Genomic DNA, 26,014 nt, shown 5'->3' with positions numbered 1-26,014 from the left:
ATTTTCAGCACGTTTTTATTGTGCCTTCATGTTTCATTTCTTGGAGTTGGTGAAAGGAAAATGGCATTTTTTCTCTCTGTGGGAAAAAAATATTTCAATTGCTCAGCAGTGAATCTATTTATCTATCTATATTATATCTCTATAACTTTTCCTCCATCCATTTCTCCACACTTCACTCATCCATTCCTGTCTCATTCTGTCCATTCCACTCCACCTTCGAAGGAATGGCATGTGTTTTACAGTGCTTAATTGCATTGCCAAGCTCAATTTTTAATCCAAGGTAATTTAATTAACTTGGAGCCCTTTCTGATTTCCCGCCGGCCTTGATGCATTTGAAATTAAATAAAAGTGTGAATATTTCCTCGGAAAATTCCAGCACCGGAAGGACGACTCCTGGAAGTGTATGCTCTCATGTAGAAGAGCTGTGTGCTCTGCTGTACCTGCTGTATGTGGGTCCACCCAGTCACACCATGAAAACCATATTCCAAAAAGTAAGCCTGGGAGGAGTCTATTTTCTTCAGATCCAGATGGAGAGAGAAGCTGACAGTCAGAGGGAGTAGGGTTGATGTTGTTTTTTTTCTTATCGAGAAAGACTTACCGAGACAGTAAGGAAGATAGAGGTGCAGACATGAGAGGTGGGGCTGTATTAGGACATGTACTGTTGAGAGGAGGCATCCTGCTGTCAGAGGCAGCTGTATATCTGTCTCAGATTATGTTGAGATGATGGCTTCATCTTTATGGCTTGTTTATCTGCCCAGGATATTTACAGGATGACATACAACAGCTCAGACAGCAGGAGAGGATGAGGAGGCCGATGGGGAGCATTGTAGCTGTAGGGATATTACTGTGTACTCTGCGTCTGTGTTTATATGTACGTGTGCCTCTCCATGAAGGCAAAGAGAATGCAAGGTACAAGATAGATTTATTTATCGTCTTACAACACAAGTTATATACAAAAATTATACACACTAGATGGGGGGATAAGTCACGTCACAGAAATAAAACTATTTTACATGGTGGAGTGCACACGCATTTCACCTTTCTGCCCGGTGTCTCTTGCCGTCATCTAAAAAGCCTCTCGATAACAATCTAGTTTAACATCCTTCTTCCAGCGTCTCCCCCCTCCTTCTCCTCCTTGCCCTCGTCCTCCTCCTCACAGCTTACACTCTTCATGGTGTCTTGCCACGCGCTAAAGCTCTAATAGCTGTGTTTTGCTCAGTGATTTTCATTTAGGACTATTCTTTGCTAAAGCACAGGGCCTCTTTGAAGTGGCTCCAGATTGAAAAAAAACCCCAAACGAAGGCTGCTGTGTTGTGAAAGGGTTGGCTATTTATTCATGATGGCTTCATTTACATGGTGTTGGCCCTGAGGACACAGTGGCTGAACTTGAAACAGGATGTAGTTTCTTTTAAAATCATCTCTATTACATAATTCATTAAATTGACATTGTCATTATTCATATGCATTGTGATATATGTGAATCATGGCTATGCCTATGAATTGGTCTCAGAAGGAGGTTGCATTTAACATGAATACATAGCTGTTTTCCATGGCGAATAGCTCATTTCTAGATAGGAGGCAATCTGTAACTGTGATTTTTTTTGCAATGAGTGTGTATGTGTGTGTTTCTTTACTTTCATCACTTGCCAGTGTGTCTCTTTTTTTTAGCCTTATATATGCCTGTTTGTGACTCTCTCTTGTTCCTTCTGTGTGTCTATCCTAAATTTGTATCACCCAAATGTGTGTGTGCGTGCACCTACCTGTATGTGTGTGTGTGTGTGTGTGTCGATGTGTCAGAGAGAGAGAGAGAGAGAGCTGGAAGGAAACAGCTGTCTCCCTGTATGTCAGGCCTGCGATCTGAAGGGGTAAGGAAGTAAAGGAGGAGGAGGAGGTGGAGAAGGAGGAGGAGGAGGATGAAGAGCACTGCAGTGCCTGGGGAGCTATGACAGCCATCACATTTCGACACATAACCCAAACCACACAAAAAGACATGACACACACACACACACCTGAATCGCGGTGTGAAGGTTGTTTAGAGAGCCCTTGGGGTGTTTGTGGTGTGCTAAAATCCTTGAGTGAAATCTTTTACAACGCCCGACTCATCATGGCTGTACTGATATTTTCAGATTGAAATCAGCTGGCGTCTTTATATATGACTGTTTTCAGTCAAGTGTTTCAATTCTGTAATTGTATGTATGGGAAAACCTTTGAAGAAACATTCAGCCATGATGGGTCCCTTAAACTCTCTACTGTTCAGTGTTCAGTGGTAGAGGGTATATTAAACCTACTGTAATTACTAGTAATTTCAAATGAGTAAATAAAGCCATTAAACTATTTGACAGCAGATAACATGGCTGATATACAACTTTAAAGAAACAACTTGTTGATATGGACTACTATACCTTTCTTTCTTTCCTTCTTTCTTTTCTTCCTTCTTTTTTCCTTGTTTCCTTCTTGTTTTTTATTTGTCTTTCCTTTTTTTCCATCTTTATTTTCTTCTTTCCTTTCTTCCTTCCCTATTTCTTTATATCTGTCTTACTGTCTTTCTCTGTATGTCTTCTCACTGTCAAATGCAAAATGTCATCGCCGCGTACGACCTACAGAGCACTTACTCACATAAACTAACCTGTCACCGCTTCCCATTTGTGCGCCAAATCCTTTTTGCAGACATAAGATTACAGCGGAGGGTTATAGCAGCAACGCCAGTAAACAGTAACACACATCGTCAGATGCAAACGTGCAGGTACGCCTGTCTCATTTGTGAAAGGCTTTTTTTCTCAATTTATCAAATGTCATTGCTCAAAAGGTCAGCCTTCACACACGTTATGCTTGAGATAAAACAATGTACCGCCTCCTCTCATCTCCAGTCTCCCTGTGGTGGTGATGCTGTTTTTTTTTGTTGACCCTTAAATGGGATTCGCTATCTTACACTCTCATGCATTTAAAGAGGCCCCTTTCAGCTCAACACCCCCCTCTTGAGGTATTAAAAAAAAAATTTCAAGCTTTATTTCTTTCTCTCTCTCTCTCTCTCTCTCTCTCTCTCTCTCTGTTTGTGTGTACAGTACAGTCCATACACAAGCAGTGAATGGATATAGAAATGTATGTACAAGAGTGGCCATTTTCTGTGTGTGTGTGTGTGTGTGTGTGTGTGTGTGTTTGTGTGTGTGTGTGAGTGTGCTCTCACTTTGCTGTGCCCATGGGTTTGACGGATGATGTATGACAAGTGTGTGGAGTCAGCCCTTTGGTGGGAACCCACTGGGGCTGGAAGATGCCCTTGTCCTTTTATATTTTGCAGCATATCTTTTTACTCCTCTCTCCTGCTTCCCCTGTATGCTGTGGCCTAGGACCAACGCTGTAGGGTTATGGTGATCGATTGGCAGTTTGACTTTGAAACTACATAAAACATCATCTCCATGTTGCGCACAAATGCACTGTAACACGCTGCTACTTTGGGCATTACCTTGGATAAGATATTCACTTTTGCAAAGTCAAAGGAAACAACATTTTGATGATGTTTCCATAATTCAGCTCACTTTCAGATAAAACAGAATCCTGGAGATGGAAACTGGAGCTTGAGCAAGGGTTGTTGAAAAGTGAGCAGGGTGGACTAGAAAAGAAAATAAAGCCCACTGTGCATTTAGTTGTGTGGAAGGAATTCACAGTGAAATGCTTCATGCATAATGCTGAGCTATCACAACTTTTGATTCTTCATAATGAATAACATGTAGCCACAGAGATGAAGCGCTGATGTCTTTAAAAAACAAAGAGGAATACATGGATTTGGGATGTGAGCACCCAGAAGTGTGCAACTAGAGGAACATTTTGTACATATTTAGATATTTTGTGAAATATATGTGTTAACAGCTAGCAAGGTGAACAAGTCGCTATGCTACAGAAATTCACATGATGGCTGCAATTACTCTAAGCAGGGAGAGTTAAAGGAGAACTCCATTCCAGAAAGCCTACAAACAAACAGTGGCATGGATTTTGAAAGCCGTGGGTTGTTAATAAAAGATGTTATTACATTGCATTATGGGAAATTTAGAACCTGACCTTAAGAAAGGACTATCAGTCTTTTCCTCTAGTGCTTCAATTTTGGCCATTCTTTGTTTAATCTGTTTTGCAAGCCTCCCAGCTCCATGGAAAAGCAATACTAAATCGCTAGAGTGACTGAACTTTGAAACCTAGAAATCCTGCAACAGAGTATCAGCAAACTGCCCATAGCAATTCTTACACTGCATGTTTACCATCCTGGTCGGCTTGTGGAAGGAAAGTGACCAACACCAGATTTTATTTGGACAGAATGAATGTGATTGAGGCAAAATACCCTTTTCTGACTTTATGTCAATAACAGGGCAAAAGGAAATGCTTCATCCTTATCCTCCCTCTTTCCTCTCTCTCTCTTTCCTGCTGGTGTTGCAGAGGTCAGCTATGTGCTGTATGCACAGGTAGATTTTCCAGATGCAGCTCTCTCATTCACCTTTATATTCTCACACTGCTGTGTGTTTGCTGCCAGACCTCCGCGGCCCCACTGGCTGCTGGGGCCCCTTGGAGCATGGAGCGGGGAGCGGAGCCAAGAAACTGTCTGGCCACCTAGTGTAAACTATGTGTTTACAGCAAGGCCAGGGTCACACTGGGCATGCTCTGCTCAGTACGTCTCACCTGCTACTGATGATAAAGGATCTGATGTCAGTGTAGACAGGCTGCTATAGTGGCGCCACCAAATCCTACTTAAAAATACACTGTTTCTGCTGTCCTTACAGAGCAGCATTTGGCAGCTCTACTATGCCTTGCTGAGTTGGAAAAAAAAATATATGCTTCCTATGGCAGCTTGGTGCAAGATATCTACTTATCATTCAGCGTAAATCCTGCTGTGGATTTGTAAATATTTTAAAGGTTAAGCTCAACCAGGCAGTCCAAAGTTAAAGGGACGAGTAGCTCTTGAGCAACTAACATCTCTGCCCTCCTCTCTGTTTTCTCTGAGCTCAGTGCATACTATGTGCTCAAACATTTATAGACTTTATTATGTGGTCATGCATTTATGTATGTTTTCCCTGCCTTACATTGACGGTGCAGCTTCCTCCAAACAACATGCCCCTAATAGTTTTCTTGATCAGAACACACTCTGATTTGCCTGAACACAGGTGTCACTGTTTGAGGATTCAAACATGATGTTATGTAACGCGTAACAGCTGCATATTTGTTAGTTCAAAGAACACTAAGAGATATCTACTGTAGTTTGTCCTCTACATTGTCCCTGGTTATTCTCCCCATTTGGCCTCCAGTGCCTTTGTCACTGTTTATCACTTCTCCTTTCTTTACTTCTTCCTCTCTCTTCACTTGTCCTCTCTCCCGGTCAGTGGGGGGCATCATGCCATGCTCTAAATAACTTTATTGACATTTGAATTGGATGTGGAGCATGGTAATTATCCAGTCTTCCTGCTTCCTGGCTTGCATTCAGTGAGAGGGGAGCATCATTGCAGCCACATCTCACTCCGGGCCACAAGCAGAGAAATTTGTCTCAAATGCAAACACATGCTTGTATTCACATGTTGTTCAATCTTATTAGCATGCACTTACATAGAAATGCAGTGACATGAAACATGTACAACTCATCAGGTTGTGTTTAGGTGCATATAGGAGAATAAAAGCATGAATACAGGAGCTTTTTGTGGTATCTTCCCTATAGAGACAGCAATGTAGTAGGACTGTGTGAGGTATGCTTGTGGATATCTTTAAGGTCGAATGACCATGAATCATTGCACTAGAATGTTTGCTCATCTCCATGGCTCCTATACGCTCAGCAAAGTCTAATACTGGCACGTTAGTTAACTCCACTGGTACTACTTTTTTTCTTGTGAATGTGAATGGATTATCTTCATTGTACAATACATGATCATGTCAGGCAGTGCTTGAAATTAGCCAAGGGATGGTTTAGTTTGACATTTCCAGAAATACACCTATTCACTTTCTTGCTAAGAGTGAAATGAGATTTCATTCGAGATTGATACCACTCTATCACTCACTCACTACACATTATATTTGTAGATTAAATACGAAGCTTTAGCCAGCAGTTAGCTTAGCTTAGTATAGAGTGGAAATGGGGAAACAGCTAGCCTGGCTCTGCCTGAAGGAGAAACTCTAGGAATTCCCTACGCTTGACTAAGATATAGTCAGATACATAACCCCCATAAAACCTTATGTTTTGTAATTTACTAATTTTGTTGGGTCGCATGTTCATTTTTTAAATGAATTTCCTTAATCCATTCCTATAAGTGTTTACTGGAAAAGACTGTGGACACAAAAAGACATGATTTGTTAGTAGTTATACTAACATGTAGAAATGTAGTTATTGTGCATATAAAGGGTGTTCTAGTAAATCTGGGGTGTCACTAAAGGGATGTTGAGAAAGTGTTTAGTCACCAATTTGACTGGCTAAATTAGTAATTTTTACACTTGAGTTTTTCTATGGATTAAACAAAAAAGATATAACATGTTAATTTGTGAGTTTTAGAGCTGTTGCTACATTTAGACAGAACCAGGTACTGTGTTTCCTCCTGTTTCCCCCTGTTTCCAGTCTTTATTCTAAGCTTAGCTAACTGAAAGTTGCTTCATATTTCTCCTCTCACTCTCAACAAGAAAGGGAATAAGTGTTCTTCCCAAAATGTCTACCAATTGTTTTTGCCATCAGCCAGCCATTGTCACCTGGACAAATACAAGAGCAGATCAACAATTCTCAATGTAAAGTGGAGAAAGCTTCTTAAACATGTTGTTTTGAGTCTTTCCACCAAATGATTTTAAATCCTTCCACCTCACAATCACTTTACTTCCAAAACACAAGTTTATCCCAAACTTTGAATATTATAGTCTCCAGAAAACATCACTCATCACGGCCCTAAACAGATTTTCCTGACAAATAAATCCAGGACCTGACTTGGCACAAGTGTCCCCTTCGATAAAACAGTTGTGGTCCCTTCGTATGCTGGACTGAATGATATGGGCTTGTTGCAGTCGCTGAGCAGCACTGGTGTAAATAGACGCTGCTCTCCACTTTCAAAGTCAGTATCATTTTTCCTTGATGTAGAGCAATAGCTGTGTCCCTGAAGCAAGGCCATCCAAAAGAAGAGAACGATACAATCAACAGCCAGCGTTCTGCCTTTACTGGCAGCGCCGCAACGGCCGAACGCTGGTGAGGGATGAACATGAGAGAGGAGAAGCGAGGAAACTGAGACTGAGAAATGTAGAAAGGAGGGACCATGACATACTGCATATGTTAAATCTCATGCCGATCAAAGCAGTCTACGGTGAAAATGCTAAAACACATTCTGATTATCTGTTTACTTCTGTCAAACTGCCTGTCACATAATTGCAGGGACAGAGATGATGGAGAAAGACAGATTGAGAGCGATAAAGAGAGGAGGAAATTGATGAATATTTAGTGGATGAGTGTGTTTCTGGGCTCCATGTTGGGTTGGTTAATGACTGGTGCACATGTCAGCCACGCAGCTGTGGAGTTACAATCAGCCAGCCAGCTGAGGAAGGGTGCGGCGGATGGAACGGAGAGCGAGAAAGAGAGAGGCAGACAGATATAAAGTATTAAGCCGGGGACGCACAGAGAAAAGCAGAGAAAACAGTTCTGCGTGAGGGAGAGCAGAGAAGCGGAGGAGGTGAGATAGAGGATTTTGAGCGAAATAAACACAGCAAGGCATCCGGAGGGAATAGAGAGAGAAGGAGAGAAAGAGAAGTTGCCAAGATAGTTTCCATTCTTCTCATCCTCCCTCAACGAGCTGAAGCAGAAATGGCAGAGGCTGCAGTCCAAATCATTACAGTCAGCTGCCTTCCTGGAAAGTATTTACTGTTGTCAATAAAAAAGCAAAGAGAAGACAGTGTGTATAAAAGGAAAAATAACTGAAATATGCAGCTCCTCTGTGGAAGGATTGCAATTTGATGATGGACTTCACTGCTGTCCTTTTTTCAAAGACATTAACATATTTTCTATAGCCAGCACCTTCTCCAGGAGTCTTTTCACCTCCACTTCCTTTGACTTCACCCTTTTTACCCTGGCCATCCTGTCTGTCCTGCCCCATTCTGGCCCGTGTTCCATCAGCTCTGGGATTTAAGCCTTTAAGAGCCTCTTTTCCCTCCAGTAAGAGCTTTAAGGCAGAATGTGTGTGGAAAGCAGTTTTTTGGGGAAGGATCAGAGCCAGACAGAAATAGGTACAGATCGAGAACAGGAATGGATGCTTCAGGAGGAAGTCTCTGACCTTCAATTGTTCCTGCTTCTTGTTGCCCCACAAAACACCCACAGTAACTCTGGCGAGGGGCTCTTTGTGAGGCAAGGACACTAGTTTATTGTGCCTTGGTTATTGCTCACAAATGCTGTTTGCAGTATTAGGTACACAGGTGTAAACCCGAAGTGTTTTGTTACTGACCGGTCTCCTGGAAATGTGAAGTTGTGTTGCAGACGTCTAAATAACACATGTAGGTATTGAATCCACACCTGTATCGCTTTGTGAAATCCAGACCCAAATATTATGTTAGATCAGTTAACGATGAAACAATTAATAATTTAATCATGTAAGTAATTTGTCAAGCAAAAATAGCTCACCAATAGCATAAAATGTCTTATTCCTGCTTCTCCAATGTGAATTTGTTCCATTTTTTAGTCTTATATGAAAGTAAATTTGGCTTTTGGACTGTTGGCCATAGAAAACAAATCATTTCAATCTATCATTTTAGGACCTTGTAGACATTTTTTTGCCACTGACATTCTTTAGATCAAACAATAGTCGGCAAATTGATCTGTGATTGATTGATTGTTGACTCTCAAAATCTCGGCTTTGCATGACAGTTGCATACCTGACCTCTAAGCCTTTTTCTTTATGCCTCTCCAGGCAGACCCGGGAGCAGGAGACCCCACCAGACTTCTTCTATTTCTCTGACTTTGAAAGACACAATGCTGAGATTGCTGCCTTTCATCTGGACAGGTGAGTTAGCAACATTAGCTAGTCCTCCTGTGTTTGATTGTGTTATTTGGGACATTGCATTGTCACATCACACGTCTCCTTTATCATACGAAAAACACAAGCAGACGTTGCAGCTCAAAGGGGACATTTTTTAAGCACAGGCAAGCGAGGCGGTGGCCTAGGGTACCACCACCTAAAGGGGCAGCGAAGAAGACTGAACCACAAAACACAGAAACAGTGACACATTAGTGGACGTCTTGTCCAGAAATAGCCTGGATGCTATGAACGTTTTCAACTAAAATTATGTAAAGGGCCGACGTTCCTTGAACCTAGTTTACCTCTTTCAAGCCCAAGTACCTCTTTCCATCCTTGAGAGCCAACGTCCTGCAGGTTTTGTTCTACCCTGATTGCTAATTTGCCTCTCCTTGTGTCAGCTCATTAACCACCCGGGGCTGAGGGGAACAAAAACCTGCATAACACCAGACCTGAAGGGCCAGAACTGGGTGCCTGTGTTTAACAGAAAATGTTTAAGATATGTGTTTGTAAACCGACAACAATACAAATCCAAGTGTCTTGTATGCAGGCACAACTGCAGGCATACCCATTTCTCTTCTGTTCATGAACGCCCTCCATCTACTCTAGATTTCTTTCTCTGCACTTATTTGTACATTTCATTCCTTTAGAAACTCGTCCCTTTTTCTTTTTTTTTTTAAACACAGTGAGCGGTGTGAACCGGGCCCATACAGTAGAGGCTGTGAGCTCCGAGAGGCCATGAGTCATAGAGAATGAATGCCGCCCTCCCGCAGCTAGCATCTGACTGAACAATGACTGCAGCCTCCTTGCTTAGCTAACCACCACGCTCTCTGACTTCACTGACTTTACAAGGTTAACACTTTATGGCCGGCCTGCTCGGACTGCCTGCTGGAGAGTCTTTAATGAAAAGAGAAAACCTCATGAGGCTCTCTGATGGACGGGAGAAAGCAAAGAGTTTCAACCCCTGTGTTGCTATTAATAAAGTTCAGCTGACGTTACTATGGCTCATACATTATTATGAGCAGAGGGTTTATGTTGTAGTGTGAATACTGGTGATACAAGATGATACTGAGGTCACACACATACACACAGACATGTCCATTCACACACAATGGGGCAACAGAGGGAAGTGATGTTGAATCTGCTTTTCCTTCAGGCACAATGACACAGTTCAGGAGCAAATGCATTAGCAGCAGCTTTCTTCACCAGTCTGCTACACATCTGGCCCTCTACACACACACACACACACACACACACACACACACACACACACACACACAAAAATATGCTCACACACTCCCAGCATATGTGTGGGTTAAAGGGAAGAGGAGGAAACCAAAGGCATGAAAGGCCCTGTGCCCATTCTAAATATAAGCCAGGCAGGGTTTGCCAAAAACAGCGTTTTATTTTTTTCCCCTTATTTTGTCTGTTCTAAATTAGAGCCTGGTTACAGAGCTGCTGCTGCTGCTGCTGCTGCTGGTGCAGAGGCTTAGGCTACACTGCCTCCCAGGGGGCCCACAGACACAAACAGTCTCTTTTAAAAGCAGCATTCGTATAAGCGTGTGCACACACACACACACACACACAGAGCCACTTGTCTTTTCTTATATAGGCTACACTGCTATAAGCATCATTAATTATGTGATTGGATTTAAATGTGCCCTTGGTATTGCTGCATTAGGTGGGAAAGCAGATATAAAGACATACAAGGACCAATATCACCTTAAGATATGAAACCATATAGCTCCAAATTCATGAGACCCGCTGGCGATTTATAAATTTTTCAGCAGGGAACATGTGAAATGATGATTCCCAGTGTTGTTTGTGCACAGCTCTTAGGGGACCTCTCAATCAAACCCTGAATATAACATGAATTTAAAATGCCACGGTAGGAATAAGGTTTATCAAAGGGACCGAAGAATGGAAGAAAAAGCGTGGGTGATGAAGGGAATTAAAGTCGGCCCTTGCTGTTCCCTTTAGCATGGCAGCAGGCCCAGGCCCAGCAGGCCAGACGGTGCTGTGCAGTGCTTCATCCTGTGGACGAGGAAAGAGACATGACTGTGTGCGTTTGTCTCACTCCACCCACCGCCACGCTACTTGACGGCATCATTTGTACTACAAGCTCTCTTTTTCTTCCTGCTTCTTCACCAGGTTCTCCCTGCCTCTTTATCTCTCTCTCTCTCTCTCTTTCTCTCTGCCCTCAGGCCTTGGCCATTATGTGTTGTCAGGGGGTATCAATTTTTAAAGAACCCGTGCTGATGTTGTAGCCGGGTGGTACTGACGACATGAGGCTACACATGCATAAAATAGGCACGTGGCAAGCACACAGGAAGACAGCCACGGCATCTCTCAGTAAAAGATAGCTTTATTAAACCTTACTCTCTCCATCTGACATAGATACACGTAGACACTAATGTTAGTTTCCTGTTAGATGATGTAAAGTATCACAATGGCCAAGAGACATATAGGTTGCCAGAATGTCCTGGGAATATCTCGAAATATACAGAAAACTGTGTGAAAGTAAAAAATGTGTTTGATGTAGAATAGAAACCACAGGGAGGTTTACCACCATGTGGTGTGACTGTCAGGTTATTATTTATGTCACAGTGCCCCCTGTTGGCAGTGACATCAAATGAGATGAGTATGGTTGTCAATAAGGAGAGAATGCCCCGGTGGTGTAATACTGGCCTTCTAAGCCAGGGATTGTGGGCTTGAGTCCCATCTATGGTGAAAAACCTTTTCTGCCTGAATTTGCCATCAGGTGTCCATTTCTCTACCAGTTTTTTATTACATATAAAGCTCTATAATGTCTAAAACAAAGCAAGATTTTCAGGGTTATTGTCAGTGAGTAGTCAAAACTCACGACTCTATTGCCCTCTGTTTGTACGACTCCTGTAATTCAGTTTAATACCTACCATGATTTTGTCACAAACAGTTTGTCTCATTTTGAAGCAAACTCTTATGTGTTCATGACTTTGTTATCAATGATGCGTTCTATATCCACATTCATCACTATATTCCACTGCCAAGATGGCATAATGGATGTTCCTGTTTGCAATGGATGTACAGACAATTACCACTGGATTACTTTGATACTGAAGAAACCTTAAAACCTCATGATTCTCACTTCTGGAGTTTTTTTCTAGGATTTCTAAGTGGGTGTACAGATATTTGTTTGTGATAGATGTTGGACATAGTGATGTCCGGGGAAATTGTAAGTCACACTGAGCCATGTCTGTATGTTCAGATTTGACTGAATTAGGATTCGAGGAGTGCGATTTTTGACACAAATTACGGCAATTGGCTGAAAGTATGTTAACTGCCTCCATGAGCTGCGTGTCACAGCCAGTCCTGCAACTGCAGATCCTTGTTGGTGAACCCAAATTTACAGGACAAACTACGATAACTATATTCCTATTGTTTAGAGCACATGCAGCTGTCCCTTTCACGCTATCTGTGCAGCATCTTTGCTTCAGGTGTCTCCCTCCGCATTCCAATTCAGTTCTCCCACACACACCTGGAGAGCAGCTCACAGATTGAAAAGCTCTGCTGTATTCTGAGGGCAAAATCTAACCCCTCAGTACGTTTCTCTGTCCTGTAGGATCCTGGACTTTCGCCGTGTCCCTCCTGTGGCAGGCAGGCTTGTCAACATGACCAAGGAGATCCGAGATGTGACACGAGACAAAAAGCTCTGGAGGACCTTCTTCATTTCACCAGGTACACACTGAAAAGGAGTTATTGGTTTTCAGAGACACATCTGGAAGGAAAAAACATAATAACCAAGATACAGTGAGATTGATTTTGCTACACCCACAGAATTAATAAAAATGTTGCACACATTTCACTTGTGCTCAATTTAGTTCCTGTTGCGAGAACCCCAAAACTGTAATCTGAGAAGAAAACAAGTAATTAAATGGTGCAGTTTTTCCTCTCTCTCTTCATCATTCAAAAGTTAAAGCCAAGCAAAAATGAACACTTTCCTTCTTCGAAATGTAGAGTAAAGCTAGTTCTGTGCCCTGAATTACTGTGATATTCATTTGCATGGGATTAATATTGTCAGGGGACTTTTGCTCATGCCGAAGCACGACAGTTAATTAGCGATGCAAACTTTTCTTTATGTATTATACACATGGAAAATCTTTACAGGATTAAAAGTGACAGTGTCAACAGTCACTGAATGTCCCCAGGTTATTTAAATCTTTTGAAAGCTGCGTTTATATATATACACTCATATATATCTATGACACATTTAAAATATTTAACTGCTGAGTAATATAGTAAAATATACCCAGAATATATCTACTTCAATTTTTGTGTGACATTTTGCTGTCATTAACAAAGACTTAACAAACAACAATTTATGTTCTGTTTCCAATTCTTAGCCAACAATGTGTGTTTCTATGGAGAGTGTTCGTACTACTGCTCCACTGAGCACGCTCTGTGCGGGAAACCGGACCAGATAGAAGGATCCTTGGCGGCCTTCCTCCCAGACCTGGCCCTCGCCAAACGCAAAACCTGGAGGAACCCGTGGAGACGGTCCTACCACAAACGCAAGAAGGCAGAGTAAGAGATCGACCCTGCACTCAGACCACGCTGCATTCCCTAAATGAAGCAGAGTCCTGCAGGTTCAGCTGTCCGAGGACATTTATTACACTACTTGTCAGTTACCAGAAGCTATAGAAGTTATCACATTAACCACGTGTCAAAGCTGACTGACATCCAAAAGCAATAAAACAAGCTGTATATAGATATAGATCATGACATGGAAGAAAACACTTATTGTTATAAAAAAACACAATTTCCCAAAATCATCAAGAATAAATTGGAAAAAACTTGTTAAAAGGGGAGATTAATTGGGTTTTGGTGATGCATACATTCTAATAAATTAAAAATGTAAACAAGATGTTTAAACTCTTCAGATGGGAGGTGGACCCGGACTACTGCGAGGAAGTTAAACAGACTCCACCTTACGACAGTGGGACAAGGCTGCTGGACATCATGGACATGACTGTCTTTGACTTCCTCATGGGTGAGTTGACGTGACTGACACAACACAAACAACAGGTTTTCCCTGCATGGGTGGATTATTTAATGTATCCTAAAGTGATTCACACAAACAACTCTTATTTGACTGTCCTATGGTGGTTTAAGCACTGTTTTGGAAGCCAATAATGGGCATAGCATTGTTGTACGCCAACACATATGTAGGGTAAACAGTATAACATGTAAGTTACCTTTTTGTTAATAGCGTTTGCTTGAATTCCAACACAGGAAACATGGATCGCCACCATTACGAGACGTTCGAAAAGTTTGGAAATGAGACCTTTATCATCCATCTCGACAATGGCAGAGGGTAAGGTGCTGCAAATAGTTGTACCACATAAAAATAAAATATATTTTTTTATAAAAAGCTTGCTCTAATCGAGTGATAAAGACGCAGCTAAACTGAAGAAGCATTTCTTGAAGAGAATGATGGCAAACTTTTTAAAGTCATTAACCTTAATGTGTTGGCTTAGTTAAAGATGCAATGGGGGCTTAAAAAAAAAAAATCATCATTAGGCTTCAGTGCATTACAGTATATGATTCAAAAACTGTAAATGTCATAATGGGCACATTTTGAAATTTGAGTTTCTAAAAAATCTAAATCATGTTTTTCAGGAATAGCTCATTAAATTTAGAAATGTATGCACCCTTTTTATGAAAATACACAAAACTGCATAAAACGATGGAGAAGAAATATGCAAAACAACATAAGTGTATAAGCTGCTGCCCAGCAATCCCACTAATCAAGAACTTGACACAATGATAGTTGCAGACAACCAGCAAATTTCACAACAGCAGAAAAAAATATAAATACCAGTCATCGCCTTTAATAGCATCCATGCTTCTATCTTTCACCCTAGCTTTGGAAAACACTCCCATGACGAGGTGTCCATTCTGGTGCCGTTGACGCAGTGCTGCAGGTAAGACGTCTTTGCTGGTGATTTTATGTAGCTTGATAAGAAGGGTGCAATGGCTTTATTGATCCCAGTGCAAAATGGAAGTAGGATTTCCACACGTGATTACTTGGCTATTAGAATTGCAGAGTATGTGTGTTTAACTGCGCGCTGACTCTTTCCCCCCCGGCTGCTTTCTTTCTGCAGGGTAAGGAAGTCGACCTACTTGCGTCTGCAGCTGCTGGCTAAGGAAGAATACAAGCTGTCCACGCTCGTAGCAGAATCCCTGGTGAGGGACCGCCTCAGTCCCATCCTCATCCAGCCACACCTGGATGCTATGGACCGACGGCTACGCCAGGTCACTACATAATTATTATATACAGTGTGCATCGTTTGGTTTGAATCTTTAAATGAACAGTTGTTTCCCCAGAGTGAGAAGATCAAAGTGATCAAATAGGTAATAGCCAGGAGATTGTTAGCTTAGCTTTGCATAAAGACTGGAACAGTTGGACACAGCTAGTCTAGCTCTATCCGAAGAACAACATCAGCCTACTAGCACCTCTAAAACCAAAAAATCTGTTTTTGTCCAGATTAAACAAACTAAGCTAAGCTAAGCTAACCGACTGTGGCTGTACCTTCATACGGTATTTAGTGTACAAACCATAGACTGTATATGTATCTCATTGAACTATCTGCAAGAAAGTGAATTAGTGTATTACCCAAAATGTTGAACTGCTACTTTAAACATCCAGGTAAAAAGAACGTTAATTAAACCTTTCCTCTCTCTGTCTTGTGGTATTTAATTGTCACTAGGTGCTGAATGTGCTGTCAGAATGCATTGAAAAGGAGGGCTACAGTTACGTTGTAGAGGACGACCTCCAGGGGCACCAAGGGACAGACCATGCCCACACTGGCCCACGACGGAGGTAGCTATGTTGGGGTGCTGGCAGCTGGATAGGACTGAATCCCTGAAGATTGGAGACTGGACTGAGCAGATCTCTTAAAACTGAATTGGCCTCCTGTAACACAGATGAGCTCCCTGTACTGAATTTCTCAGAGATTTCTTTTGCTGAACTTACAGGGAAGCACACCTGCCTGAGGTTAGTATAAGCTGTGTGGAAGTGGAGGCCTGCTGGATAGGACTGGACTTTGACAAACAGTGCAATGACATGTACTGATGCTTGAGATGCAGATGATGTCGAAGACGTCTTGATGGTTCTGGGGCCAGGTCACAAACGAAACTGAACCTCCCCCGCCCTCCTCCCCACATCACCCAGGCTCCTTAAAATATCCAGCCCTGACTCTAGTGTAGGATAGTGTCACCACAGCTGACCCAAACACCCACCGACCCACCGCAGCACTACCAAACCATGAAAGTCTTGCAAGAGACGCCTTCTCTGTCTTGTTCAGTACCCTTTTTTTGAATTCAGTGAATTCTGAGGGACCCCACCCCCCACCCCCTCTTCACAAGCTGAATTATGTGTGTTTATACGTATTGTTGGTATCGCAAGTGGCAATTGGTTGAACATTCACGGTGGAGGTTGAGTTCCTTTTGTCTTAATTATAAAAATGATGTTTTATTGCATAGTGTCTTGCCGATTCAGCTTCTATCATTGGTATTCAAGATGGAGATATTTGATTGGAGTGCGGGTTTACTCCTGGATTAATTTTGTCCACAAATGTTACATGTACTTGAGAGAGTATTTATTAAAATTCATATTTATTGTTTGAAATGAACACCAATCAGTAACACTACATCGTCCGTTTTCTGTTAAACTGAACTATTGAATTTCCATCAGTGGTGTACTTCCTCATTTGTCCAAAAGAGGGCAAACTGAGCATGTACAAAAGTGGCTGCCAGTACCGTGCCTCTCAGTAAAGGTAACCCTCTCCATATCTCACCTCTCCACAAGCATTGGTTTGATCGGAATGAGCAAGTCTCTGCCTGTGTTTACACCATTTAATCCCAGCTACTGTTTCTTTCAGTGCAGCAGATATGAGGTTAGATATATGGTACCAAAAGCCAAATGTGACACTAATAGTTTTATATTATTGTTTCTTTGTAATATACTATTTGATGTCCAGATGTTGCTGTTGTGGAGAGATTATTTTTCAGGATGTATATTTCATTCATAACCAACAGCTGATAGCTTAACTGTTGGTGTCAACGATTCAGTCACTGGCTGAAAGTTAATATATACAGTAGGAAAATATAGTGCCTGTGCAATGATAGAAATACTTGAATGTCTGGTTTCATAGCGGGAAAAGGTATGAACTCCTCCTGGGTACGAACTATAGATAAGATACGGAGGTCTACATATATACGTGTGTGCTGACTCCATTTGTTCCATAAGGTTTTATTATACAGCCTAAGTTTCCATAGTCCTGTGTCAGATCAGTATGTGTGGAGGTATGGATGGATTCATGGAGAACGTTTAGATAATGTTCTTAAAAGGGAAAATGCTTCTTTTTTATTCAAATCATTGTTTCTGTTTTTGTTGTTTGTTTTTTTATTTTTTTTTTCTTTGCATCATGGTAAAAGTGCAATAAAACAAAATAAGCAGAAATTATTGTGAGTCAGTGTTTTCCTCAGAAAGAACCGCTTGTGCATTTGTTTAATTTGTATGTTTTAATATTATTTCAGAGATGATTCATATTTAATCATCACGGAAGATAACAAACGTAATGTAGTTAGTAAAGCCTGGGTGATCATTCATGGTTATAAAACATGAATCTCCTCTTCGTGAACATGAAAACACAAGAATCATCCAGCCAGCAGAAGCATTTGGAGAAAATAGTGGTTGTCATTTAAGGTGGAATCTGCACTTAGACATCCCTTTGGACAGAATAAGAAATATTACACACAAAAATGTATAGATTTCTTTTCCAGGAAAAATTAATTCCTGTAAAGTTTGTGGCTGTGTAGCACTAAAACCTAAATATATTTCCATCACTGCAACTACAAGACTTGGAAAAGTTCCCTTCACTGTTTTCATTCCCAAACCTGGTAAACTGACTTTGACATGGAAAATCTGTTGCTTTCAAACATTGCCCGCTTAATCAGCTGAGTCAATGTACTGGTGAAGGGATTGATCAAATAGGCTGATAAAAGGTTGGATAAAAAGGATTTCATGGTACCTTGGAAAAGTATTTTTTAGCATTTTTGAAACACAAAAAAACAGTAGTTTATTTTGATACATGGTGTGGCTGCTGTATTATGAAGTTTAATGTGATACAATTAAAATGTGAGTATTTGGTATCTTATTTTGAAAATACACTTCTCTTTGCCCATCTCTGACAGTAAGTAATTACTTGACCTAAACTTGTGACCAGGAATAATTAAAACAGTAGAATAAAATCAAACAGCTTCTTCCCTCATTCTGCATTTCATTCAACAATTCAACCTCTATTTTCGTCCTTGCTAATGCTATTTCAAGCTTTCATTAACACAAATGGTTCTGTAATGCAGTAAACACCTTCGGGACTAAAGCAACATAGAACATTATGATAAAAAAAATAGTAATGATAAGAAAACAACATTATAAACAAGATAGATAACTATATATCTATATGTAAACTAGCCACGTGAACAGTGACTCAAGAGTCACAAGTCATACAAGTCACAGACAACAACATATAGAAGACATTTCGCCACAACAACAGTGGATACAAAAGATAAAAATAATTGAATACAAATAAATCACTGATAGATAAAAGGCTGACTGTAAGTAAAGCAGCTAAAACAAAAACAGAACACGCAATAGATATTGAATGAAACCTGAAAAAGTGTTTTTTGTACAAACACAATACATGTGAAACAAAACTTAATATAGATGATGCATTTTACAGTTATGTGTAGTAGTGACATTCGCTTGTTTGCTTTTTTATTAGAGTGAGATGAGATGACCTCATGTCCTGTGTGCGTTAAGTAGTAGAAACAGGGGGAAACAACTCGCCTGGATCTGTGTGCCTGCCATCAGCTGAAAAGCTCCCTGATACTTTTGGACAGAAAGCAAATTAGAGCGTTTCCTGACGATTCCTTTTAAAAATATGTCCAATGTTAAATATTAAAAATAAAAATTGTTAAATCAAATGTTTTGTCAGTCAAGTCATAGCTTGCCAAAGAAAACAAGATGATATTGAGATTAGTAACTATAATGTGTCCACAGACAAACTTGATTGGATGCAAAAATTAGACACTTGTGGGCTTGACCAACTTTTTCCGCCCTTACGCCCTTAAATTTTTTATACATAAGTTCCTCTTTTGTGAGAAATGCGGCACAACTGCAGCTTTTAACTCCAATCAAGATCCACAAAATAGACCTGCATGAGTCAGAATTGTTGGTGTTGGTACAAAATGAATACCCAGGGGAACACAGGCCTGTTCTGGAGGTCTTATCTGTAGCACTCTGTAACCTAGTGTAATTTGACAGTGAATGGTGGCAGTGAGGATGGCTGCACAGTACAGTGCAAAGGAAAATGGCCCTCAGCCCCAGCTCTGTGCATAGGCATGTTTACAGTTCCCAGTGCACTGTTGTGTTTTAATAACCTTTCCTCACAGAACAGCCCCCGGAAAAGCTACTTGGTTGGTTTACATAAATGCATGTACACACACACACACACACACACACACACACACACACACACACACACACACACAGGCAGACAGAGCCATGAATGGAGGAAGCGGAGTCTTAGACAACCATCAGAGGGACAGAGAGTGACCAGAGGAGAACTAAGGGCTGTAATCGCTGCGGCCGCCCGCAGACAGGACGCCAGAGGAAGCCTCGTCATGGGAGTGAACAATGAGGTGCTTATCTGATCTCAGTTCAAACCAACCTGATACAGTGACCTCCTCTTCTCCTCTACACTGTTTCTCTCTGTTGGTCCTACTTACAGCTTTGTATGAATCAATCTGTTTTTCTTGTCTGGAGTGAACAGACCCAGGCAACCTCTGACAGTGGAAGGAGCCCATGTTGGTAGCTATTTGTCTAATGAAGTCAGTTATGTTGCTTTGTGGTAAAGTACATAAAGCAAAAAAGAAAGAAAAGGGAATAGGTTAACCCAGTAGTGTAGTACTCAGTGGTGGTGGTGCAAGTATTCCCAACCATTAACCTAACTAAAAGCAGGAATTGTGCAAATACTCCATTTAAAGTTAAAGTCCTGCATTGAAAATGCCACTTATGTAAAAGTGCTTAATTATTATTAGCAAAAGTAAAGATATATTAGATTTTTATTGATGATCCATTAATTCATAAGCAGTCTGTATGTGGTCATCTGTATTTCCCTCTAAACTGTAGTGGAGTAAAGTAAAAGTTCCTCAAATTAGTACTAAGTACCTGAAGAAATGTACTTTCACTACTGGTAGTACTGAGGACTACATAATAGCACTGGTTGAGCAAAGAGAACACTGAATTATTTAAACATAAGGTGTTTGTTTAAAATGGAGTTCATTACATTTACTTATTCAGCTGACGCTTTTATCCAAAATGACTTACAATTGCTATATACACTGTGTCAGAAGTCGCACACCTCTGGAGCAACTAGGGGTTAAGTGTCTTGCACAGGGACACATTGGTGGATGTGTCGTAGTGGTAATCGAACCCAGGTCTCCCACACCAAAGGCATGTGTTTTATCCACTACTCATACAAATATGTACTCAACTGAAACATGCTTTCAGTTGAGACATGTTAGTGTAGCTGAGCTGATACCAAACGCATGTGTATTTAAAAAGAAAAAAACTGACAAGCATTTCAGAAAACAGCTCATCAAAACAGAACACAAAATGACAAGCAGCTACTGATTTTGCAAATCTGGGATGGACTTTCTTCAGTTCTTGATTTTATTTGGAAATCTTTATTTGGAAATCCTTTTTGACCAGACAACAACATTATGTGGACTGTTAAAAAATGTATTTTAAAAAAGAGACAAAAGCACATGATGATTTAGACTTAAAAAAATATTTCATTAACTGTTAAAGCGGTCAAAAGTGACGATATTTAGACTTTTAGTCCCGTATGGTTCAAACTTCAAAAACACTGGATCCTACACTTGGGGTTATTTAGTGGCCAACTTCTCAAGACTGACCTTCATGTGTAAAACAGGTGGAATTCCAATTTAACATTATTATATCATTATTATATTATGATATTGTCTGTAATGTCCCGACAGGAAAGGTCTAAATATATTTAGGCATGTTTATTCATAGGTTTAGAAGTAGAACAACTTAGTCAGTGCAACTGACCAGGCACTGATAAAGATCTGGAGTTATTCCCTGGGCGCTGCACAGCGGCTGCCCAGCGGCTGCCCAGCGGCTGCCCACTGCTCCCTTGACGGATGGGTTAAATGCAGAGAATGAATTTCGCTACATGTATGTGACAATAAAGTATCTTCTTCTTCTTCTATACAGAGAGAAAGTGTCCTCAATGGTCACTATGGCCCTGCATGGTTACAACTACCGTCCCTTACCTATAAGTCAAAACCCCATCCATGCGTAAGAGAAGAAGAAGAATATCATGTGGACAGATGCAAGACAGACACAGAGAGCAGTGATATCAATTGAGATTCCTTTTCATGTTTTAAGATTCACTAAAGCTTTTTGTGAAGCCACTTGAAAAATCTGGGCCTACCCCTAAAATTGAGAACAGCGTTGACCTTTCAGCTGCTTCATTAACCTATCAGAAACACAGAGAGAATTGCTTTAATGTCTCCGGGTCGACCGCTGTAGCGCCTATAGCCCTCTCTTGCACGAGCAGGCCCACACACAGAGGCCTGGCAGACCTCAGGCTGTTTTCCTGGCCTCTGTCGCCTCACGGGAGACCTCCAATTGCCCCGTTAAGAGCCTTCAGAATACACATCCCCCTGTTTTATAGACACGGAAACAATTTATGGCCATTATAGAGCATTATAGATAGCATCTACAAAACTTCCCGTTGTTGACTAAATGTCTGCCAGAGTGGACACACACACACCCCAAAGAGTCAACGGAGAAAAAAAGAAAACAAAGATGAAAAGGATGTTGTTTGTTGGTTTGGGGTTGGCTGTTTCAAGTACAGTTAGAGAGATTAGGCTATAAAAAGAAGCAAAATAAAACATGAAGGCTGCCTACGAGTTCAGCGGACCACCCAGAATCCTGCTGGAGGTGGGGGAGAGGAGCCGTTTGTCCAGCGCACCCGCCCCAGGTTCAGGTGACTGTGAGACAGCCTGGACTGGACCAGCTTAGTCGAGCGCACGTTAAAGACCACTACACTGACATTGCCTATCAAAGTCTGTATACAGGTGTTGGGGAGTACTACTCCACACAGTGTGTGAAGAAAGTTGTATAAAGCCTTTTGTGGCTTCAGAGGGAGCTGTGTGATGTCTCATAAATTGCTTAAGTGATGTCACTTGAGTCAGTGTTGGGTGGGGCTGAAGACTACAAGTTTGAAAATGACAAAATCTGCTGATGTGGAGTTAGAAAGACGTGAGCTTACCAGGCCTCTGTAGCCCGCTACTTATCTCTACTTGAGGCTTGCGGCTTGAAGCAACGTTAGCAGTAACCAGCTTAACACACCCCAATCTTAGACTGAAATGTCAGCGGTCAAGTTGCATTGCAGGTAATGTAGGTGCCAGGTTTTGACAAGGAAACAGAATGCACGGTATCAAAAACACAACATCTCTGCTTCTGCTGCATCGATTTTCACTGTCCATCGTCAGTGCAACAACATTACAGAAGTGTAACACTAAATTGGTGGAATATGGTTGTCTGATTTAGACCAGGATTTGGGAACTGACAAAAGATAGCCTCTATTCATTGCTCAACTAAGGCGAACAGACCCCACAGCCCAGGGTTGTTGTGTACTTACAGAAATAAATATAAAAGGGACGGATATAATACATAGCTACGGGCAATTTTTGAGAACTGAAGCCCGCTGGCTCTGCACTCAAGCATTTCCTGTTTGCTAGACTTTGCATTTTTACTCTGTACTTCAGAGGGAAAACATCCTTCTGTTCCACCAAATTTAACAGCTGTAGGTGTGGTTGTAACTTTACAGAATTACATTTAAATCACACAAACATAGCCTAAAACAAAACAAAATGGAGCATTAAAAGAAACTAACCTGTTAGAGCATCTACGATAAATAAATATCCTATAGGCAATATATTTAAAGTGAGACTTTGTTTTAGTATAGTATTGTGTGCAATGAAAAGGTCATTTGAAAAATGAGATGCAGTAGGCCATCTTCAACTTTTAAATTGGCCCTGTCTTGAATATCCCTCATATATAAGTGTGAATAGATAGATAAACAGAGAACAGAATAAATATGAAATCTGCACTGCACTGACCAGAACAGAAGAGTTGAAAGAGCTCAGAGAGGTGGTACTGAGTCTTAGGACCTGCAGCCGTTCCTGGAGACCAGCTGGGACCAGAAAGGGGAGACAGAGGGGAGGGAGGAGGGGGGGGGGCCGGAGGCAGCCGTCATCAGCAGAGCTCAGAGTGAGTGTCAGCTGGCCCGAGCAGAGCATGGTGGCAGAGCAGAGCAGCAGGACAGGGTGTTGCTGCTGGACTTTGGCCAGGAAAGTCAGAGGAGCCGAACACTTTGGATCGTACGTCCGACTCCTCAAGGTTTAGATATGTTTGATAACTCTCACTACCCCTTCAACTGTTTTAACTACGATGGAGACGGATACCCTTCCTCTAGCACGGACGAAGAGAAGAAAATGTGTAGACCCGCGTACAGGTATGGACGATTTTCTATTCATCTTTTTTATGTAACTTTGACAAAGCTACCAGCATGTCATATCGATTTAGTAGGATTTAAAAAATGATTATTTCCTTATTTTTATTTTTCCTTTCAAAAGGGTAAAATTGACTTTGTTTTCCGTATGACTTGAGTTTTTCAGTTTGTACAAAACCAAAATAATTTTTACCTAGTTCAGTTTTACCATTGTACACAAAATCTATAATAGCTTTTACTAACTAATCAAAAATGACTTCGCTTTAAGAGGCATACATTGATTTGTATGATATACAAATGAGATATACAGTGTACAGTAGTTGACTGTTATATTTAGGCAGCTCAGTGGTGCGCTGTAGATCAATATCTCTTTTACATTAAGTTGATTTTTGTATTTAAAAAACTTAAAATTTCTGATTATTTTCAGACTTGCTTATAGTTATGTACATTTCTTTGTTTGTTTTTTAGCAAACAAAAGAAATATATTTATTTCTGCATACCCAATACAGCAGATAAAATGTTTTATATTTTTTTATTTGCAGTAATAACAATGCAAATTAAATTAAGTTCAGTTTGTTGCAAAGGAAGGGGTTACCATTACTTTTCTGTAAATTGAATTTTAATAATGTCAGAAGAAAAGAGGTAAATAATTACTACTTTGACACACAAAACAGTGTGGTCTGCAGGTACAGTAGATAGAATAGTTAACACAAGGCTTACGAGACTTTATAATGTGATATCTTTTTTTCAACAAAAGTGTGTGTCTGTCTGTCAGCTACATAGCTCTGATAGCCATGGCCATCCAGCAGAGCCCCGAGCAGCGGGTCACTCTGTCGGGCATCTACGAGTTCATCATGAAGAGATTTCCTTACTACCGCTCCAACCAGAGAGCCTGGCAGAACTCCATCCGACACAACCTGTCTCTCAACAGCTGCTTCATCAAGGTATGCAAAAACCCACTGGGAAATGCCAATTTAACAAGATGTTTTAGGGGTTTTGTGCCTGTTAAAGTGAATTTTACTTACCAATTTTACACAATTTTAGTCTTTTTATTTTTGTTTATTAATTATTTCTCTTTTTATCCTTATACAAGAGAAGGAGAAATAGTAGTAGTTTAGTGTTTTTTTTCCTTTTCCCAGTAGTAATAATGTATTTCTTAATTTTATTATGGGTTAATCATTATCAAGTATTTTCATATTCCCCACAGGTTCCACGGACAGAGGGAAATGAGAAGGGAAAGGGAAACTATTGGACTTTTGCCACCGGCTGTGAATCCATGCTCGACCTGTTTGAAAACGGCAACTTCCGGCGTCGCCGGCGCAGGAGGAACATGAAAATCGGCTTCCGTGATTCGGGAGAAACCCCTTTCCACCACTTGGAGAGCCACAGAAATCAGCACGCACCTGCAGCTCGGCGCCATGAACCTGACTCCACCCTCTGCTCTATAAGCCCAGAGAGGCCGAGGCCGGGCCCCCAGCAAAACCACCGCATCCCAAACCCCACCCAGCAGGGGAAACCAGAGTCAGAGATCAAGTTTAGCATTGACTACATCCTGTCCACTCCAGATCCGCCCCTGCTTGGGTCCAGATCCTCCCACGGCCCTGTTCACATAGGTCCCACAGGGCCGCCCATACATGTTCTGGAGCCCCAACATCTGAACCTGCACTTCTGGACTCTGTAAGAGGAGAGGAAAGCAGAAAGTGAACTTATTCCTTCATTATCATCTGTGTCCAAAACTGGGAACTACTGTAAGAAGACAGAAGAAAAACTCCACAAGCGGAATTTTACTGACTTGAAAATGTAAATGATGAACAAAGTAAAGAGGTACAGTATTGTGTGATGCATTCTAGATGGAAACTTAAAGAAAGCATCATGTTGTCTAAGAATTCATCTGAAAGATAAAATGTGAACAATCCAGAACAATCCAGTAAAGCATTCATATTGTCATTATACCGTATGTGCAGTGTCCAGTGCTGACATAGATTAGGTTTACAGTATTCTCTATATGTATATACACAAGTGTGTGTTTGAAAATATTTTAAAATTTTGCTCAGATTAGGTAAAAACAAACTTCACTTCTTGGATTTATTGGATTATCTTCAGATGATAAATTGAGATGGTCTTCTTCATAAAAGGAGGATTTATTCAGAATCTTTTTCCTTGTTACGTGTCATTCATGCAGGTTCTTCTTCTTCACAATGGCAGATTTGGTCATATTTTAGTATGTATTTAGAGTGCAGCATTACAAACTTTCTTCCTCCAGCAGATGAATACAATAGCTGAAGACAACTTTGCAGTGTCAGACTCCGCACAGTGAGGCTCAAACATCCAAGTAAAGCAAGAAGGAAAACACATCTCGGA

At 41.0% G+C, this 26,014-nt stretch overlaps 2 protein-coding genes across 2 annotated transcripts in view; both read left to right on the top strand.

Moving 5' to 3' along the window:
- The window catches only part of fam20cb (FAM20C golgi associated secretory pathway kinase b), a 49,276-nt gene extending 31,774 nt beyond the window's left edge, over positions 1–17,502 (top strand). The window contains exons 4-11 of the mRNA XM_038735345.1: positions 8,895–8,987; positions 12,601–12,716; positions 13,382–13,562; positions 13,919–14,028; positions 14,271–14,352; positions 14,903–14,962; positions 15,143–15,293; positions 15,749–17,502. Of these exons, the coding sequence (XP_038591273.1) occupies positions 8,895–8,987; positions 12,601–12,716; positions 13,382–13,562; positions 13,919–14,028; positions 14,271–14,352; positions 14,903–14,962; positions 15,143–15,293; positions 15,749–15,865 (910 nt within the window). The 3' untranslated portion in view covers positions 15,866–17,502. The remainder of the gene's footprint in view (positions 1–8,894; positions 8,988–12,600; positions 12,717–13,381; positions 13,563–13,918; positions 14,029–14,270; positions 14,353–14,902; positions 14,963–15,142; positions 15,294–15,748) is intronic.
- A 4,941-nt stretch (positions 17,503–22,443) lies between these two features.
- On the top strand, positions 22,444–25,610 carry foxl3 (forkhead box L3). Its single transcript, XM_038734972.1, has 3 exons — positions 22,444–23,656; positions 24,429–24,597; positions 24,861–25,610. Exons 1-3 carry the CDS (start codon positions 23,550–23,552, stop codon positions 25,332–25,334), a joined length of 750 nt encoding a protein of 249 aa, XP_038590900.1. The 5' UTR covers positions 22,444–23,549; the 3' UTR covers positions 25,335–25,610.
- Positions 25,611–26,014: the final 404 nt, after the last annotated feature.

The sequence above is a fragment of the Micropterus salmoides genome, unplaced genomic scaffold (assembly GCF_014851395.1).
Source record: "Micropterus salmoides isolate LMB-PRFRI ecotype aquatic unplaced genomic scaffold, ASM1485139v1 Ms_hic_scaffold_21, whole genome shotgun sequence".
Taxonomy (NCBI): domain Eukaryota; kingdom Metazoa; phylum Chordata; class Actinopteri; order Centrarchiformes; family Centrarchidae; genus Micropterus; species Micropterus salmoides.
The sequence above is the reverse complement of the archived record's forward strand: the minus strand, read 5'-3'. Positions and strand labels throughout refer to the sequence as shown.

Coding starts and splice junctions, on each gene's coding strand:
- foxl3 (XM_038734972.1), top strand. CDS start 23,550: ATGTTTGATAACTCTCACTACCCCTTCAACTGTTTTAACTACGATGGA. Junction 23,657..24,428: donor ATGTGTAGACCCGCGTACAG/GTATGGACGATT, acceptor TCTGTCTGTCAG/CTACATAGCTCTGATAGCCA. Junction 24,598..24,860: donor TCAACAGCTGCTTCATCAAG/GTATGCAAAAAC, acceptor TATTCCCCACAG/GTTCCACGGACAGAGGGAAA.